General features: G+C 45.8%; 1 protein-coding gene across 2 annotated transcripts in view; it reads left to right on the top strand.

Moving 5' to 3' along the window:
- myocd (myocardin) overlaps positions 1 to 17027 on the top strand; it is a 117807-nt gene that overhangs the window by 91913 nt on the left and 8867 nt on the right. For both annotated transcript variants that reach the window (XM_053413879.1, XM_053413878.1), the window contains exons 4-5: positions 6524 to 6589; positions 16669 to 16853. In XM_053413879.1, coding sequence (XP_053269854.1) covers positions 6524 to 6589; positions 16669 to 16853 — 251 coding nt within the window. The remainder of the gene's footprint in view (positions 1 to 6523; positions 6590 to 16668; positions 16854 to 17027) is intronic.

Raw genomic sequence — 17027 nt, 5'->3', positions numbered from 1 at the left:
ATCTAAAGTGATCTGCTTCCACAAGACAAGAAGGGAAACTTGTTGCCATCCCTGCTTTTCCCACTCTCTCCCACCTGGCTGTACTGCTGCTCCATAATCACTCTCTGGGTCTCTATCTTGATCGTTCTCCCACTATCTCACCCCCACTCTCCCTCTCTAATGACAGGCAGCATAGCTGATAGGCAGATATATTTATACTGGTGGCAGGGAAGGAAGAAGTCATCAGCCGAGCCCTGTCCAGCCTCCAGGCTCGGGGCAGGCGTGGCTTAGAGGAAACCCTGGCCGAATGGCCCCTCCCCGATTGGGGCATATCTCTCTGTGCTGTCCCTGGCCCTGCTCAGAGCTTCTCAGCTAGATGGGACCAAAGCTTCACCGGCCCACAGACTCGATACACTCCCACATCAGCCCCTAGGGGAGAGAGAGCAGAGAGGAGGCGGCAGGAAGAGAAAGCAGCACAGAGTCGACGGCTGCAGCTGGTGTGCACACTGGCTGAGAGAGATACAACTCAAAAGCCTGTTTGTGTGTGTGCGTGTGTGTGTGTAATTTTTTTTTCTAATACTAGTTTTCCTCCAGAGCTGTTCATGAGGCAGGCTTGGTCCGCTCCTTCTCATCTCAGCCTGGGGTCCAGAGCTGGCCGGGGGGTTGGAAGTGTGCACCACTTCTTGAGTGACTTTATTTTGCAACTTTTGAACACTGGAACTGTACTGTAAGCATTATGACTCTTCTGGGCTCTGAGCACTCCATACTGATACGAAGCAAGTTTAGATCAGGTAAGTCACCCAACCACTGACGTGCACTTTCTACTCACTTCTCTGTGTTTGTATGTGTGCAGGTTTATTAGTGGACAGCTTCTGCCTACAGCTGCTTCCATTCCCAGGAGTCTTGCAAAGTGTTTTGTCTTCCAACACTCTGCCTTTTGTAGCCAACCCTGTGTGCATTATGTAATTTATCTGTCTACATGGATGAGTTGCGTTGACACTGTGGTCTTCAGCAGCACCAGCCAAGTGACAGGTGTGTGTCATGTACCGCGGTCATGTAACGGCATGAGGAATACTGAAAGGGGAGGCCAGCATTAGTCCGAAATTCTCCTTGGTACTGAACCCAATGTTGTGTTCCTGTAGCGGCCTGATGGATTTACAGCTGTGTTGTGTTATTTGATGTTCATAGGCACTCCTTGTAGAAGCACGACCTTTGGGGGGGTGATGTCTGAGGCAGGTTGGTGCACTTGTTCCGTGATGCGGCTGAGGGAAGCCAGTGAGACTAGACTGGCTCCCCTCCGTGGCTCTGTGCACGTTGATAAAGAGCAGATTTGAAACTGGAGAGGGGTCAGAGGTTATCTGTCTGCGGCTCAAGTGGAAGCTGATGGTGCTTGTGTACGTTTGTCTGTGCGTGTCTGTGTGTGTACCTGCGCATATCAACGGAGGTCGGGTACGGACTGCAGCACAGCTCCCGTTAACAGGCAGCAGCTGTTGGGGCTTTGTGTCCACTGATCTCCGTCTCATGTGTCTGTGAAGGTTCTCAGTCACTCAGGCTGGATGGAGATATGTGAAGCAGTCTACCTCTAACCATACAGATCTGAACAATGATGGTATCGACGCAAAATACCTTTAGAAAGACATGCACACAAACACAGAGTCATGTCTTCATGACCTCAGAGGACATTACATTGACTTACATTGATTACCTGAAGACTTACTCCACTAGTAACCGTTACTACTTACCCTAAACCTAACCTTAATATAACCGTCACCTAAACCGAACATTAACCTAGACCTAACCCATAACTTTAACCTTCTCTAAACCTAACTTTAACATAACCTCCACCAAAACCTTAACCTTACCTTAACATGTAACTTTAATCTAACCAAAACCTAAACCTAAAATGAACCTAGCCTTAACCTGACCTTAACATGTAACTTGAATCTGACCAAAACCTAAACCTAAAATTGACCTAGCCTTAACCTGACCTTAACCAAAACCTAACATTAACTTAACCTTAACCGATATCCTTAACTTAAGCTAAACCTACACTCAACATAAACCTACCCTTAACATAACCCAAACCTTAATCTAACATTAACCAAACCTTAAAACGTGTCTTCACCCAATTTAATGATTTAGGTTATGGGGACTTGCTTTGTGACTTCAATAGGAAGACAAATCATACCTGGACCACACACACACACACACACACACACCCTCTCACGCGCACTCACACACTTTCCTATTAACTGTCTTTAGTTTGAAGTCGCTGTCTGTGAGCGCGTGTGTTTGCGCTGCACCAACAGTGTGTGTAGTCTGACCAACACTGCCACCTATCTGAGGAAAATGTAACTGAGCGTGGCAACACAGTTCACATCCTGCTCTATCATACACATACACATGTCTGCAATGCTGGGAATGTTCAGACTTGTGGCTATAGAGCGGCTTCGCTTCTTCCCTTCCCTGTTTTGCCTAGGAGCTGTAATTGCGTTCCACAAATGGCAGGGGGTAAATGATGCTTTTCCTTTGAGTTGTTTAGAGCAGATCAGCAGGGTGGGAAATGACGCCGAGCACTCTGGGGAGCACAAGAGGGTGGATAGCAGGAGGCTTTTCCCTCATGCTGCTCCGGTTCAATGTTGCTCTAACCGACGCGCTCTTTGCGGATAACATGGCACAGATGGAGAGATGCTGTCTTTAGGGGTGTGATGCAATTCATCTTGTTCTGCTTGGATGTTGCAGTTGCAGGGATTAATCTCAGGTGATGCATGTTACAACCGACACGACCGCTTGAGGGAATTTATGAGAGCATGAGTGAAAATATTCAGCGTAAGTGAAGTGAGCCTGGCCGTAAATCTCTCTCCGATAGAAGCTGACGATGGGGGGGGGGGGGGGGTTACAGGCGAACTGCTTGTCCAAGATTTACAGTTTTTTCATGAAGCTTGAGTTACACCCAGCACCCCGTGTGAAAACCAGCGACCGTCGCTGCTTCAGCACCTCGCCGGGGCTTCATTATCGAAGCCATGGGAACTGCTGCTGCTTGGTTGAAGTTATAAAGGACAGATAAAGATCTCACTTAAGTGGTCCCCGCGGAGCGCCAAATGTTTTGTGAGTGTGTGTTAGCGACTAGTTCTCATGCCGATTTGATTAACAGCTCGACGGGGCCGTGGCCGAGGTCTCAGGCCCCCTGCCATTGCATAACAGTGTGACAGAGGCGGCAAGTGTGACTTAAATCAGTACTGCAAGGTGTCAGCTACTTGTTGAACAGTAAGTTAGAACCACACTCGGGGGACCGTCTTCACAAAACACCTGTCGGCTACCAACCACACCCAGTCCAGCATTTGTTAAAGCCACTGTATCTGTATGAGCAGCTGCACTCGCCATCAGGAAACTGAACTATTGACCCAACGAGGGGCAGGACGTAGGAACTCGTGACAACCTCAGTACTAAGCATTCTGGATCGGACACAAAAGGGTGGGAGGAAAAAATGTTGGGTCAAAATTAATTCTTTATTCTCATTGGAAAATGCACACATTTCAAGAGACCTTAGTCTATAGTCCAAAGGGACCTGTGGGGCCCTACATTAAAACCAACCTTTCCCACCCACCCCATGGAAAGACACAACAACAAGCCACATCATCCCAATGTTCTAATGATTGATTTACAGACACAACGATGAAATAAGTGCTTATTGTGCACACACGTTATTATTCAAGTGCAAACCCACCACCGAGCTAGTGGCATGGGGGTCTCATTACCTATGGTGCCTACTTAGCAGGCTCCTGTAGCTGGTCGTAGAATTAAACTAGAAGGTCACTCAGTAGAGCCCCTCAGCTCCACCAAGGCCCAACAGTCCCCTTATGAAACCACATTCAAATTCACCAGATCCCGATTTGTGTCCGGATCAGCCCCTGGAACTTGTCAGCTCAGCTTGTGACTGTGAAGCAGCGCAAATGAACAGAAGTTCCACTCTCAGCATAGTTTAGGACTGAGCTATTGCAGTTAATTAAATTGATTTATGATCAGTCTAATTTGTTCTAACTCTGTTTTTCAGTGGAGCAACAGTGTTGATTGACCCATCACATCTCCTCCGTCAGCATCGTATTGATTGAACCTTTGTATTGACTTCTGTGAAGCGTGTGAGACCAGAGTTTATTCCAGTGATTACTGCAGCGTGTGTCTGGCAAATGTCTGACAAAGATGATAATAGGGAATAATATGAGCGGCAAACCTGGATGCCCTCCGCTGACAATGGCTGCACCTCACACATCCCTTTACCATCTCACTTTTCACCATACGTCACTGTCAGGGGAGCAGCAGCAGAATTCTCTTCATGTCGGAGTGTTGGCTCTACTGCACGCTGGCTCTGCCCCATGTTCACAAATCTGCCTTTAACTGTCCGAGACCGCAGGAATAAAACACCCGAGTTCGGTTTTAAAGGTGGATTTTCACTTTACGCTGAGGCCGCGGAATAAAATAAACCTAATTCTTCATTTGGGAATACCTGTTTATTAGAATTTATACAAGTGGTGCTCTTACATTCTGTCGCACACACATTCCTGCCTGTGCTGCGGGGGAAAGTTCAGGAGGATTCTTGCAACAAAGGCGAGCGGCCTCCTGAGCTGTGAATTGTTAGCCCCGTGTCTTTCTCGTGTGGTGGCGGCTTCCAACGTTCGAGGCACAGGAGGACGACAAATCTGAATATCGCTGCCCTGTCCTGTGTGATTATCACCATTTCACAGAGTGCAAGTCGGGCCAGATGATGAATTTATTTACGCCGTAAATCTGAAAACTTGTAAATGCTGCTGTTGGTTTGTTTGTCCATTGTTGGAGAAGAAGAAAAAGAGGGGAAATGTGCCAAAGTTCAAACAAATGTCTACGGTTTCAAAAGCAGCGAGAGAGGCAGAGTAGCGTGTGGTCGGTGATGTGTGATCTCTCGGCCCGGCTCAGGTCCTCTTCCTTATAGCATGTGTGCGCCGCAATCAGGGCAGACAACCCTCTGGTCTCGCTGAAGCCTTTCAGGAGATGGAGCTGATTATATGGCAGCCGCCGTGCTTTTTCAGGCCGGATTATTGATAGACTCTCAGGGAACAGAAAACAGAGCGGCAGAGAGAAGTCCCTCGAGTCAAAACGCCAACGGTTGCATTTCCTTGTCGTCTCTCTCTTCTTCACGTCAGAGGAGGCTTGAACTGTAACGTCCGTTTGTCGCTCAAGCGCCGATGCATCAGTTATCAGCTCGAACCACTGACCTCAGTTCAGATTCATTGAATATATTGTGAAATTGGCTCCTTGTTCAGGCACATTTTGTACTGAAAAAAGCAAATTGTCATATTTATTCTTTGTGAGTGACTAGTTTATTTATTTTATTTTCTGTTTTGGCCCTTGTAAGCACAGTGGTTACATGTCGCAGCCGCGGTGCTACTTCCAGGCACAATTCACTTCTGTGAACATAAGACAGAGAAGCAAGGAGCCGTCCCTGGACCTCAAATCAAAGCTCTGCAGAACTTTCTTACACAGTCACTTGCATTCCATTGTCAGCTTGCTTTTTCCATGACACAGGAGAAAAAACCCTGCATTTGCTCCTAAGTGTTCACTATTGACTGAGGATGTATCAGTTACTTGTTCTGATGGTCTCTCAGTCAGGGGCTAATGCCTACGTGGTCCCCCTGTGATGCTGTGACCAGCAGGTCGCGACCCCCTCAGTGTAAACCAAAGCAGATGGATGGAAGGGCCTGGTGTTACGTTATGTAGGTGCTCCGACATGAGAGCGCCGCGATGTGGCACCGACGCCGAGTCCACTTGTTCGGAAAGTCATCACATTGAAGCTGGGAGCTTCAGAGGAAATTCATCAAATGCTCACGCGGCCACAGCTGCACCAACATAAACCACCTGAGCAGGAGAATTGACATTCGGGGAAGACAGGCAGTAAGTAATTAGGGCCTCGCAGAAAAAGGAGGAACATTTCATACTTGTGCGTCAGGAACGGGATCTCACTGGGAGACCTTCAGATAACAGCGGGGAGGGGAAACACACGGACACGCAGACAAAGACAGAAAAAGAAAAAGAGCCACAGACACGAGCCGACCAACAGACACGGGGGAGGCTCTATGTTTATGACCCCACACTCCCACCTAGACCACTTCTGCGCACACACACACACACACACACAGCGCACGCACACTTTACGCACTCACGCCGTGGACCACACACTGCCGAGCAGATCTGTTTAAAAGCCAGGAGCTGTGTTTATCATTCCCTACATCCTGCTCACAGAAATATTTGTGAGCAAGCAGTGTTGTTTTTCCCCCTGTGTTGTCTGTATGCATATGTATCTATAGACACCTACGTGCAGCACATCTGTTTAATAGCCATATGCTTTCAGCCTGCAGGTGAAGTCCAATGATGCTATAGTCAGACTATAACTTTTAAGTGGGTTGAATTCTCAGTCTCCCCCCCTGCTGTTTCCTCTGTCCCTCACCTGTCCCTCCGCATCTCTTTCTCATCTTTCACCTTCTTCTTACTCTTTTCCCCCCTCCATCTTTAGTGCTACAGTTAAGACTTCAGCAGAGGAGGACACGAGAGCAGCTGGCAGACCAAGGCATCATGCCTCGTGAGTAGCGCCCTCCGACACCGATCTGCTGCACACACACGCACACACACACACACACACACACACATACACAGACACACACAAGGTTGCTTTTGGACAGTGATGTGACTCAAGCAGATGAACGTAAAGTGTGAGGGATACACAATGAACAAGAAAAGCAAGATATCACACTTTGGCTCCGGTTAATAACAAGACTTGCAGGTGAATGCTCACGACAAGACAACCAGACAAAAAGGGGAGTAGGACATTCCCCATAGATTTGGTTGTGACTGCTTTAACCCAAAGGCAATGAAATGTCTCTCTATGGTAATATGTCCATAGCATTTAAAAATTACATTCAAAACAATCTAAGTTATGATCTGGTTACTTTGTTGCAAAAAGCTAACCAGATTGGAACATTTGCAATATTTATAGAGAAGCTGCAATCATCAGTTTATTGTTATAGTGTTATTGTTTTTGTCTAGAGACCATGTCCCTGTTACTCTTGATAAGAACAGTTTTCACCAGAAACTGTTCACAATTAGTTTTATGGATTATCCAGAGTAACACGGACATTCTGTCTGTACTGAGATCATACTGTCACTATTTTTTAAATGGGATTTTTTTAGGGCTGGGAAAACACACAACCCAAATTCCATCAGGTGATGAATCCATCAGGTGATGAATTAGAAAAAATTGCTCCAATGATGTAAGCATACCATTTGTGCCTTTAACCGATTGTAGGCCTTCGCTAAATATCCTACGTTTTTTAGCAAAAAATTATGGCATAATCATCCAGCAACATTAACCACAGAAGTGCTTTAGGCTCATTATTTAGTCTCTTTTAGCTCAGTTTTTGGTCTCCACCATCTCTTTTCAGAAGATATCAGAGTCTTAAGCTGCCAATTTCTCCTTTGTTCACTATCTAGTTAACTTTGTCTGATTGGTTGTCTGGTGCTGGGCATGCAGTGTAAAGTGACTTTATTAGAGTTTATTTTTACAGAAATGATGATGAGAACAATGACACAAAACCAAATTCTTTAAGATGTGGGTTAGTCAATATGTCAGCCTGTGTTTATCACCGCAAGTCATTTGTTCCATTTTTGGTATCAATATTAATGTGTGCACCTTTAAATGTGCAAATATTATTTAAGCAGCCATTCAGCCACCTATCGATCAGTATTCAAATCTTACATGGTGTGTGCATTCAGTCCTGGAGAGCAACATGAAAGTAAATGTTGAAACATGCAGCCCAGTTTCCCACACTGGGCTTCTGAGCGTTCTGAGCTGTTTTCCCCTCTCAGATCTGCCCTTTAATCGTAGGTCCCCTTGGCTCAATCAGTATTACTCTGAAAATCCTGGAATGCATTTGTGAGAAGCACCATTCCCCCAAGTTTCACATGAATCCGATCATTGAGTCTGACGTCTTGAATGGCATGTAAAGCAGAGAGAGGGAGGGAAAAAAACTGTGTTTGTCTGTTGCAGTTTTCAAATGAAAACTATCAAATTCGATGCCAGCGGCTTGAAAGGGAACAAGAGCGGAAGAAGGATGGAGATAGAGGACAAGAGTGTAGCTCAGGATTCGGAAGATCACTGAACTTTAACCAGAAAGAAGGAGCAAATCAGTGAAATGATCTGCTGCCGAGTTTCTTTGGAATCACAGTGGTTGCGGTGGAGACGTGCACCTTTTGCTAGTTTGCGAGTTTTTCATGACACACTGCAGTAAGTTACTGACCGGAGTAACTAGCAGATAGGTTTTACAAAGAGGGAAGGGCTTCTCTCATCATCATTTGGTTAAATAATGAAATTGGACAGCTAAAGAGTCATATAATTTCCTACAGGAGATGGTGGAGACCAAAAACAGAGTTAAAAGTGAGTGAACGCTGAGCCTGAAATCACCAGGTGGCGTGAGACTGAACTAAACCACTAGCTACTGTTGCTGGATGTATAAACAGACATATTTTTGCTAACCTTGCTAAGGTCAAAATGACATATGACGCTCTGCAGAGGAGCCGCTCCAGGCTGGAGACATCAACAAATCCACAGGTAGTGACAAGTACTGAGGTGGAGGTAGAGGAAGCAGGTGGACATGTGCACCCAGCAGGCAGAGAGACAGACAGAGTGTGGCTGCAGACAGACGGGTCGGTGAGTGACAGCAGAGGAATGCTCTCGCACTCGAGGAGCCTCTAAGTCTTGGAGGACACGCTGCTCAGCCAGATTTGCATGGAGTGTACCCGATTCCAGCACAGTGAAGACAGACCTGTACTCGACAGCATGGAGCACTAGCTGTCCTTCATTAGAAATAGGCTTTGTACTGACATATAAGACATAGTGATGGGACCGTGTAGACCCGACCGTACGGAGTGTACTCCTAAATCCTTACCGACGCAACGATTAACGGCCTCGCACGTTCTTTAGGTCAAGGTAGCGCTGTAACGCTCGCAGCTGTCTCGCTACAGTGTGACTACCAATACACGGCCCATGCTGCAACATTCAAATATTCATGAGAAAGCAAAGTTTGTTTAGCATGAGACGTTACACAGCAGACAGCCACTTATAAACTAAGATCTTATCGATTCCTCATAGTTTAAAGCGGTGCTGCGTCGTCTTGGAAATCACCGGAGCAGTGAGTGATGCCAGTGAACACTTTTTTTTGTTCGTCGTCCGTCAGAACAAACAAGGGGACTGGGGACTTGGACTGCAGGCCAGGGATTTGTTGAATGATATCTCTGGCACCGTTTGCCATTTCACAGAGGCTCCAGCCTCCAGATAAACTGCTGGTAAGTGCGCGGGGGAACGGAATCCAGAGGCCCGACGAGGCCCTATCAGTTTCTGGGAGTGAGATAAGGCCGCAAGGAGAAACGCAATTGGCCAGCGCGTTTTTTAAAAAGGAACTTTCAATTGGCTGTTTATCTCTTGATTGCAGGCGGTGGCGCAGATAGAACAGGACTTGCAAAGACTTGTATTTGTTCGTACACACTTGCTTACACCCACACACTCAAAGTCTTATCACTCTCCCAAACATCATCTGTCCTCCCGGCGCTTTATGTCTGCCCCTCGCAAAAAAAAAATGTCATACTTCTGGGCGTAGCTGCATCCTCCTCCATGCTGCCGTAGCCGCGATTCCTTAAGATGCTGGCTGGCTCCGCCGCGCTGTGTTATTCCTGCCGGGGAGATGGACACGGCACAGGGTCTGTGTATATATTACCCAGTGAACATCTGGTGTTTATTAGGCTATTGAAGAATCCGCCCCAGCCTCTCAGGCCTGACTGGCGTGTGGCCTGCATAGGGGCACACTGTCTGCCTGCTGGCCACAGATCTGACTCACATGCAGACACACGCGCGCACACACACAAACACGCGCGCACACAAACACACACACGATCTAATATTTCCTCATAAAGATAATGGGCCTGTAGCTGCAGGTTTAATATGCTTTTCCTGGTCGCTTTTCTGCGTAAAAACACCCGTTTTCATCTCCACGGCAGGAGCGCTTTAATCCTGAGTGGATGGAAACACAAAGGGAATTATTCCTGCCTTAATGCACCATACGTCTTACCTCTTAGTGTGGTGTTTACATTGGACCGATACAGTCAGCAGGTACATGTATCGCAATAGGTTTAAAGTGCGGCTGTGTTTTTAGAGCTGCTGCAGAATGTTTAAAAGTCCGTAAGCCTGCTTCAGACTCACCGGATCGTGTTACGTTTCGCCGGCGCGGCCACGGTCGAACACGTTTTCAGGCAGTTTGGTTACACAGTTTAAACACACTTAGAGCTCCATGTGTCCCTGCCATGTCAAATCAGGCCTTAAATCAGGCCGGTGGCTGACAGGTGAGGGGCCGACTCGGTGAGCGAGCTCAGCTATATACAGAAGGTGATGTCATCCCGCCGGTGGATGGCGACGGGCGGCCGATGTGACCGCGGGCTGACAGCTGATTCGCCACTTCCCCTCTTAGGCAGGACACTGGATCCTCTGCTTCAGCCGCTGCCCTCCATCTGTGTGGCCCTCACTGTCTTCTTCCCTTTTTTTTCACTCCACTCCTTCTCTCATTTATCCCTCGTTCCTTTTCCTTCTGTCTTGCCTTGTTTTCTTTTTTACATCTGCCTCCCTCCTTTCAGCCTTGATTTCTATCTCAACACTTTCTCCTTTTCCTTTCTTTTCATCCTTCCATCATCAACTTTCTCATTCCAATCCCTATTTCTAGTTTAAATGTATCCTCTTTCTGGCGTTCATCTCTTCATTTGTTTTCTTTTCTTCCTCCCTCCATTCTTATTTCCAATTAAATCCCCTGGATTCTGTTTCTTTCTTTCTTTACTTATCTCTTTCATTAGCCTCTCTTTCTTTTGTCTCTCTTTCTTTCTTTCTTTATCTGTCACACTCTCTTTCTTTCTTTCTTTCTTTACTTTCTTTCCATTTTCCTTCTTTGTTTCTCTTCCCTTCGTCTTTTAAATCCTTCCTTTTTTCCCCCTCCCTTTCTGCAATTTCACTTTAAATGTTTTCATTTTTATCTGGGATTCCTGTTCTTTATTTGTTATTTCATCTGTATCTGCATATTTGTCATTCACTTTTTCCGTCCATTATTTTTCTAAACAAAAACACCATCCCCCTTTCATCTCTTTATCTTTCAACCCATTCGTCTCAGTTCTTCTAACTAATCTTTCCCTCATTCATTTGTTCTTTCATTTCTGACCTTAATGTTATTCCCTTGGTCCTTTACTACTTTCAAACTCTCTTTCATTTCATCCACTCTCTGACACATCTATCTTCTTCACCTCCCTTCCTCTCCATTTAATGTCAAGAGATAAATGTCTACTATGAAGGAGACGTTAAGCCAAATGTTTTCTGTATCAGAGATTAAGAGAGCCTAATGTTGGAGATTCATCTTGCCCTCATTTTGATGTTGAAATTATTATTATTATTTTAAATTTCTTATGAGTGCATTACATTTCAGGCCCACTCTTCATCGTCGCTAATACTCCACCATCCTCGTCCAGCACAAAGATCCATATCGTTCACTTCAGTCTGGCACTATATCCTGGTTCATCCCTCCGAAATATCCCACTAAAATTATATTTGACCAAATAAGTGCTGTTGCTCTTTCTTGCGCTCATATAATCAAACTGGTCCAGTGTGCTCCCATCGCAGCGCGGCCATCACTGCTGCGAGCGCTGCAGATATAGACTGCAGGCCAGACCCAGTTCAGTCCAGCTCTGATTATTTATTCTGGATTTAACAGAGGGAGATTGTTAAAGGTTGAAAATCTCACCTGCTGCAGCGCTTTAATTACAGCCACTCTATTTATTTTTCCAGTACTCAAAGTGCCTGACTGCGCTGGTAGTGGAGCGTCTGCACAGATATTACAACTGATCCAAAACAGAAATATTGATGATTGAAGGCTGAAGGAAGACGTGTAAATGTTTTTCTTTTGTGCAACAGCTGGAAGGAGCAGGTTTAAGTCTGATGAAGGAAAGAAAAAAATAGATCAGACCATAGTCTGTAAATAAAGATGGACGGCATGACTGCTCCCCAAAAGTGAAGCCTAAGCGCCTCAGTCGCCACCTGGTGGTCACGCAAATATATACAATTCAAATACATTTTTCACAAAGATGGAGGCTGTTCTTTTCACACAAGTGATAGTTTTTCCAGTAAGTTTGGTTTTAGTTTTTTTTTATACTATTAAAACGAGGGAGGCGTCATGATTGACAGCTCAGACTGACTTGTGATTGGTTGAGCACTCCAGGCTGTGGCTCAGATGGAAAAAAGAATGCCCTCAACAAATGTAAGATGCAGGAACTAAGGTACAGTTTAAGATACAGTATACTACAGTAAACTTTATGGTCATCAGTGATGGAGGAAGTATTTGAATTCTTCATCTAAGTAAAATAATTTCACGTTTCTATATTTAATCGTGAAAAAACTACTACAAAATATATATTTTATAATGTACTTAAAGCATCACTCTACAACCCTAGAGGCTCAGGGGTTAAGTGGCATAAACCTTTAAATTAAATGCATTTAATATTTGTTGTGTAGATTTTGTATGAATTCAATAACCTTATTTATATTTATATATACAAATTATGACAATAATAATATTAATAATGGAGATAAAATGTAGTGGAGTTAAAATGAACTGTGATACAGTACAAATTAAAACTGCATAAATATAAAAAAACTGTAGTCTGCTTAGTAAAACTGGCCAGATCCCGAGAAACACTTTTCACCACTGCAGTATGCTCAGCCTCGTGTGAGCAGTGTCCCCCCCCCCCCCCCACCCCCCGGTGTGTGTCATGTTGGTGATGGTGTGGTCCCGCTGTATGTTGTGCAGACCCGGCCTCAGACGGCTCCTCTGCGGAGGCCCAGATGAGGCTAAAGCGAGTCCGGCTCGCCGAGGACCTGAACGAGAAGCTGGCTCTCAGGCCGGGGCCCCTGGAGCTGGTCCAAAAGAATATCATTCCCCTAGACTCCGCCGACACACTGACAGGTATCAGCAGAGAGAGAGAGAGAGAGAGAGAGCCGTGGTTGTGTAGTGTAACACTCTGCTAACACCTGCTGCAGCTCAAGCTGAGACACTCCACATGTGTGCTCCTGGTTGTCAGCTTTAGTTTGTTTTAACGTGTGTGTGTGTTTATTAACAAACCATTGTTCATATCACATGCTAAGGAGTACAAAGAACTGGGCTGGAGTTTGTACAGCAATCAAACAAGACTGCTCCGCTGGATTTCACTTTCTCAAACTAGATGACATTCATAAAGCACATACCCTTACCGAGGCCCGACAGTCCCTTCGTTAAACTACATTGAAATCCATTTGTAAAGTCAAACAAAGTGACGAACAAAATCCCTGAATCTGCTTCTTTGTCTGGATCTGTGGCAAAGTTGAAGGGGTTCTTTCTCGTCCAATGTCCCTTCCTTGCACCAAGTTTCAGGGAAATCTGTTCAGAGGTTTTTTGCCTAATCCTGCTGACTAACAAATAAACAAACAATGCACACGGGCAAGTGGTAAAAGCATCGTTTTTGATCTGAGATTAACATCATGTTCAAATTAACATGCAAATAACATGAGTGAAGGTGCATCTGATTTTTCTAACAGTCACCCCAAGTTTCATTCCTTTCTTCATGTTGATCCAATGAGGAACCAGGAAGTACATCTCTTTTTCTTCCCTTCCTAAATGTAAAGTTCCAATCTAAAACTTCAGCTTTTCAACCTTTATAAAGTGTTTACAGGTTGTATGCAGCTTCAGTATCAGTTAAACCCCACTTGAGCTGTTGAACCGCTTGAGGAGAATAACCTGTGTAACTGTATGAAGAACTCATTTACATTAAACATGCAGCCTTGATTATTACTTACCAGCCCTACATTTAACTGGGGATGTTTCTCAACCTGGCAACCCAAGTTTGTAGCTCTTATCCAAAAGCTTAACACTACTCTGTACCTCATAAAATATTTATATTGTATTAATAATCGATTAGTTACAACATAAAGCCACATTTAAATTCTATGGCTTCACTGTCAAATTTGTTCTTTGTAAGAAATGATTTTGATTTATTATCCATGAAAAATTCATTTCTATTTCTTGCGCAAAGAATGTTATTTACATTTTTGCTTTTCCCAGAACATTAGTCTGGATCCCCAACATTTTTGTTATTATGCCAACAAATGGACAAATTTTTATCAAAATACAGCTTTGGAATGAGTAGTGACAAATGTATAACATTGACTTTAGTGTTTGTGGAGCTCCAGTGTTTGATTGAAGGTAAATGCCCAGGATGCATTATGAGACCCACGGCTGATTAAGAGCAGCACGAAGCGTCGGGATTCAGCCGTCCCACTGCGTCGATCTGACCTCTGGCTGTTTGTCTGCCCGTCGCCATCATGTAACTCACGCTCTCTATAGAATTCTTGGCAGCACCGCTAGTGTTTCTGGGATTGGTGTTGTTGCCTTTTTTTTTTATGTTTGCCCCCTTGAGCTTCCCATAAACATGTTGCGTAAAAGAGCGGGCGGGCCCCGTTCGGCTGGTTTACACTACCTCGACAGCAGGGGGGGAGCGGCGTTTATTGAGACGAGCAGCAGCTGTATTTGGGCCCGAAGTGGAGATGTGTGCTTGAACTCGAGTGCATCCTTGTGTGTGAATGTGTGGGCGTACCTGTGTGTATGTTTGTTACCCACCGCCGCCCCTGGTTTGTCTCGGGCCTCAGCAGGCGTCTGTGGCTTCAGAGAGCCACCTACAAAGCTCGGTGACAGGACCAGGCTGTTGTGTTCCCCGCGCCGGCAGCGTTAACCCTTCACCTTAAAGCTCTGTATCCCCCCCCCCAACACAACACTCCTCCATGACTGTTTCAACCTCTGAGCGGTGGTGTTGGAAAACTATGTGACCCCGTTGGAACTTCTAAATCTAGCCACTTGAAAAGCGGAAGTGTACACGGCTCACATGATTTCCTGCCATTCCGCCACCTCAATCTCCCACTGACATCAAATCGGATACATTGCATACTGGACTGTGTGTAGTAGAGCAGATTTAGAGTGTGTGTGTTTGTGTGTGCGTGTGTGTTTGTGTGTGCCAGAGAGGGAAGGCTTTAAAATGCCAACAGGTGGGGGGAAATGCATTTAGGACAATACTGTGCACTAAGCTGTGTGTTAACCTCTGTGTGTGTGTCTGTGTGTGTGTCGTGTGTATGTATTGTGGGGTCAGTGAGTTGTACCGAAAGGGCCTGGTGCTGTGATTGAAACCAGGGTCTGTTCCTGGCTGTCACATGTTTGGATACAAAAAGAGAATCTTATACCTCAGCACACACACACACATAGACACACACACACACACCACCAACCTCTACCACCCCCCCACCTCCCCTGGCGCTGTCCCTTCAGCCCTGTTAGATAGCCGCTCTTAGCTCCTCCAACCGAAGCTGTGCTCGCTATCAGCCCGGCCAATCAGGAGGGCGGCGGAGGTAAAGTGGCAGTGTCGGTGTCTCACTCGCGCGGCGTAACACCTCCAGGCTGAGTGTGGTACGAGGTGTCAGTGACAGACAGGCACTGGTCACATGGGAAACATACGTTACACACAACAAGCAGCGGTTTGCAATGTGCAGCTCATGGAACACACAAACCCCCAAGTTCCTTTTCCCCCTTTTTTCCTTGGTTTCTCTGCTTCCATAATAAATACTGAAACCTGAAAATATATTATTAGAAATGCTAATATTCAGTTTTCTTGATCGTGACCTGATACTTGATGATACATTCAGTCTCTGCAGCAAGATCGTTACCGCCTTAACTCTTAGCTTATGCTGAACAGATGAACAGATGTTTTAATCAAAGACACACAAAGAAAAGGTGTAAGTACAGATTCCCCCCCCCCATCACATAACCACAACCAGTATGTCCAGTGCACTGCATGAGAAGCCAAACCCACGGCCAAATTACAGGGAAATTACTTGCTGCTGCTTAATTGCTGTGAGATGTAGATTGTGGCAGTTGCAGCAGCAGCTGGACAGTAAGGGAGCAAATCCATCTGAAACTGTAACAGCGTGAAAAGCGAAGCAATCATTTAGAAAAGTTTTCCTTTTCAGTGGAGCAAGAACCACACGTGGATCAACAGGTGGTAAACAGACCTCCGTGTTAGCAATTATTCAGAAAAGAAAACACAAGTGATTGGTCGAATTAAGACCCGATCTTGGGTGGCTGTGGCTCCCAGGAAACGAGCAGGGGTCGTGCACTAACCAGAAGGTCGCCGTTCGAATCCCAGTCCTCCCCCGTTCTGCATGCTGAGGTGTTATGGTAACGTTGAGGCAAGATAGTGAACCCCGAATTGCCCCCGACAGCTGTGCCGAAGGTGTGTGAATGACAAAGTGCTGCACAGAGATGCACTGTATGGATGTAAAGAAAAGTATTATATCAATTTGAAAAATAAACTTGACTCAGAAAAATGATCTTTTACATTACAAGTGGCTTAGAACTCACACACTGGTGACGCAGCATCCTGGGCAGTGTCTTGCTCAGGATGCAGCCGGGGTTCGAACCACATCTGATCACCTTTAAAAGCAGTTGTATGCAATGCCGTCACTGACCCCACCCCCCACCTGTCTGTCTGCTCCTCTTACAGTAAACCATGGCAAGTTCCCAAAGCAGGAAGACTCTTACACGTTCGAGGAGGACAGCAGCAGCGAGAGTCTGTCTCCGGAGCAGCACCACAGTGACGAGTCCCAGGGCTCAGCCTGTCCTTCATCGGAGGCCGTGGGCAGCACGCCCTCCTCCTCGTCCTCACCTGCCCTCACCAGCCCACGACAGGTAACAGATCACACACTGGTCAATGCCTCTTTGGTCCCTTCCATCTGTATCTTGTTGGGCAACCCCACAGCTTTGGTTGTTCTGCCCTCCTGTGGCGGCTGAGTGAACTGCTTCACCAGCCTCCTCTGCTCAGCTGACCATTGCTGCCTTTATTCCATGACTGCTTACCTTTCA

Source organism: Pleuronectes platessa, chromosome 21 (genome assembly GCF_947347685.1).
Source record: "Pleuronectes platessa chromosome 21, fPlePla1.1, whole genome shotgun sequence".
Taxonomy (NCBI): Eukaryota; Metazoa; Chordata; class Actinopteri; order Pleuronectiformes; family Pleuronectidae; genus Pleuronectes; species Pleuronectes platessa.
Note: the sequence above shows the minus strand (reverse complement) of the source record. Positions and strands in the feature narration are given on the sequence as shown.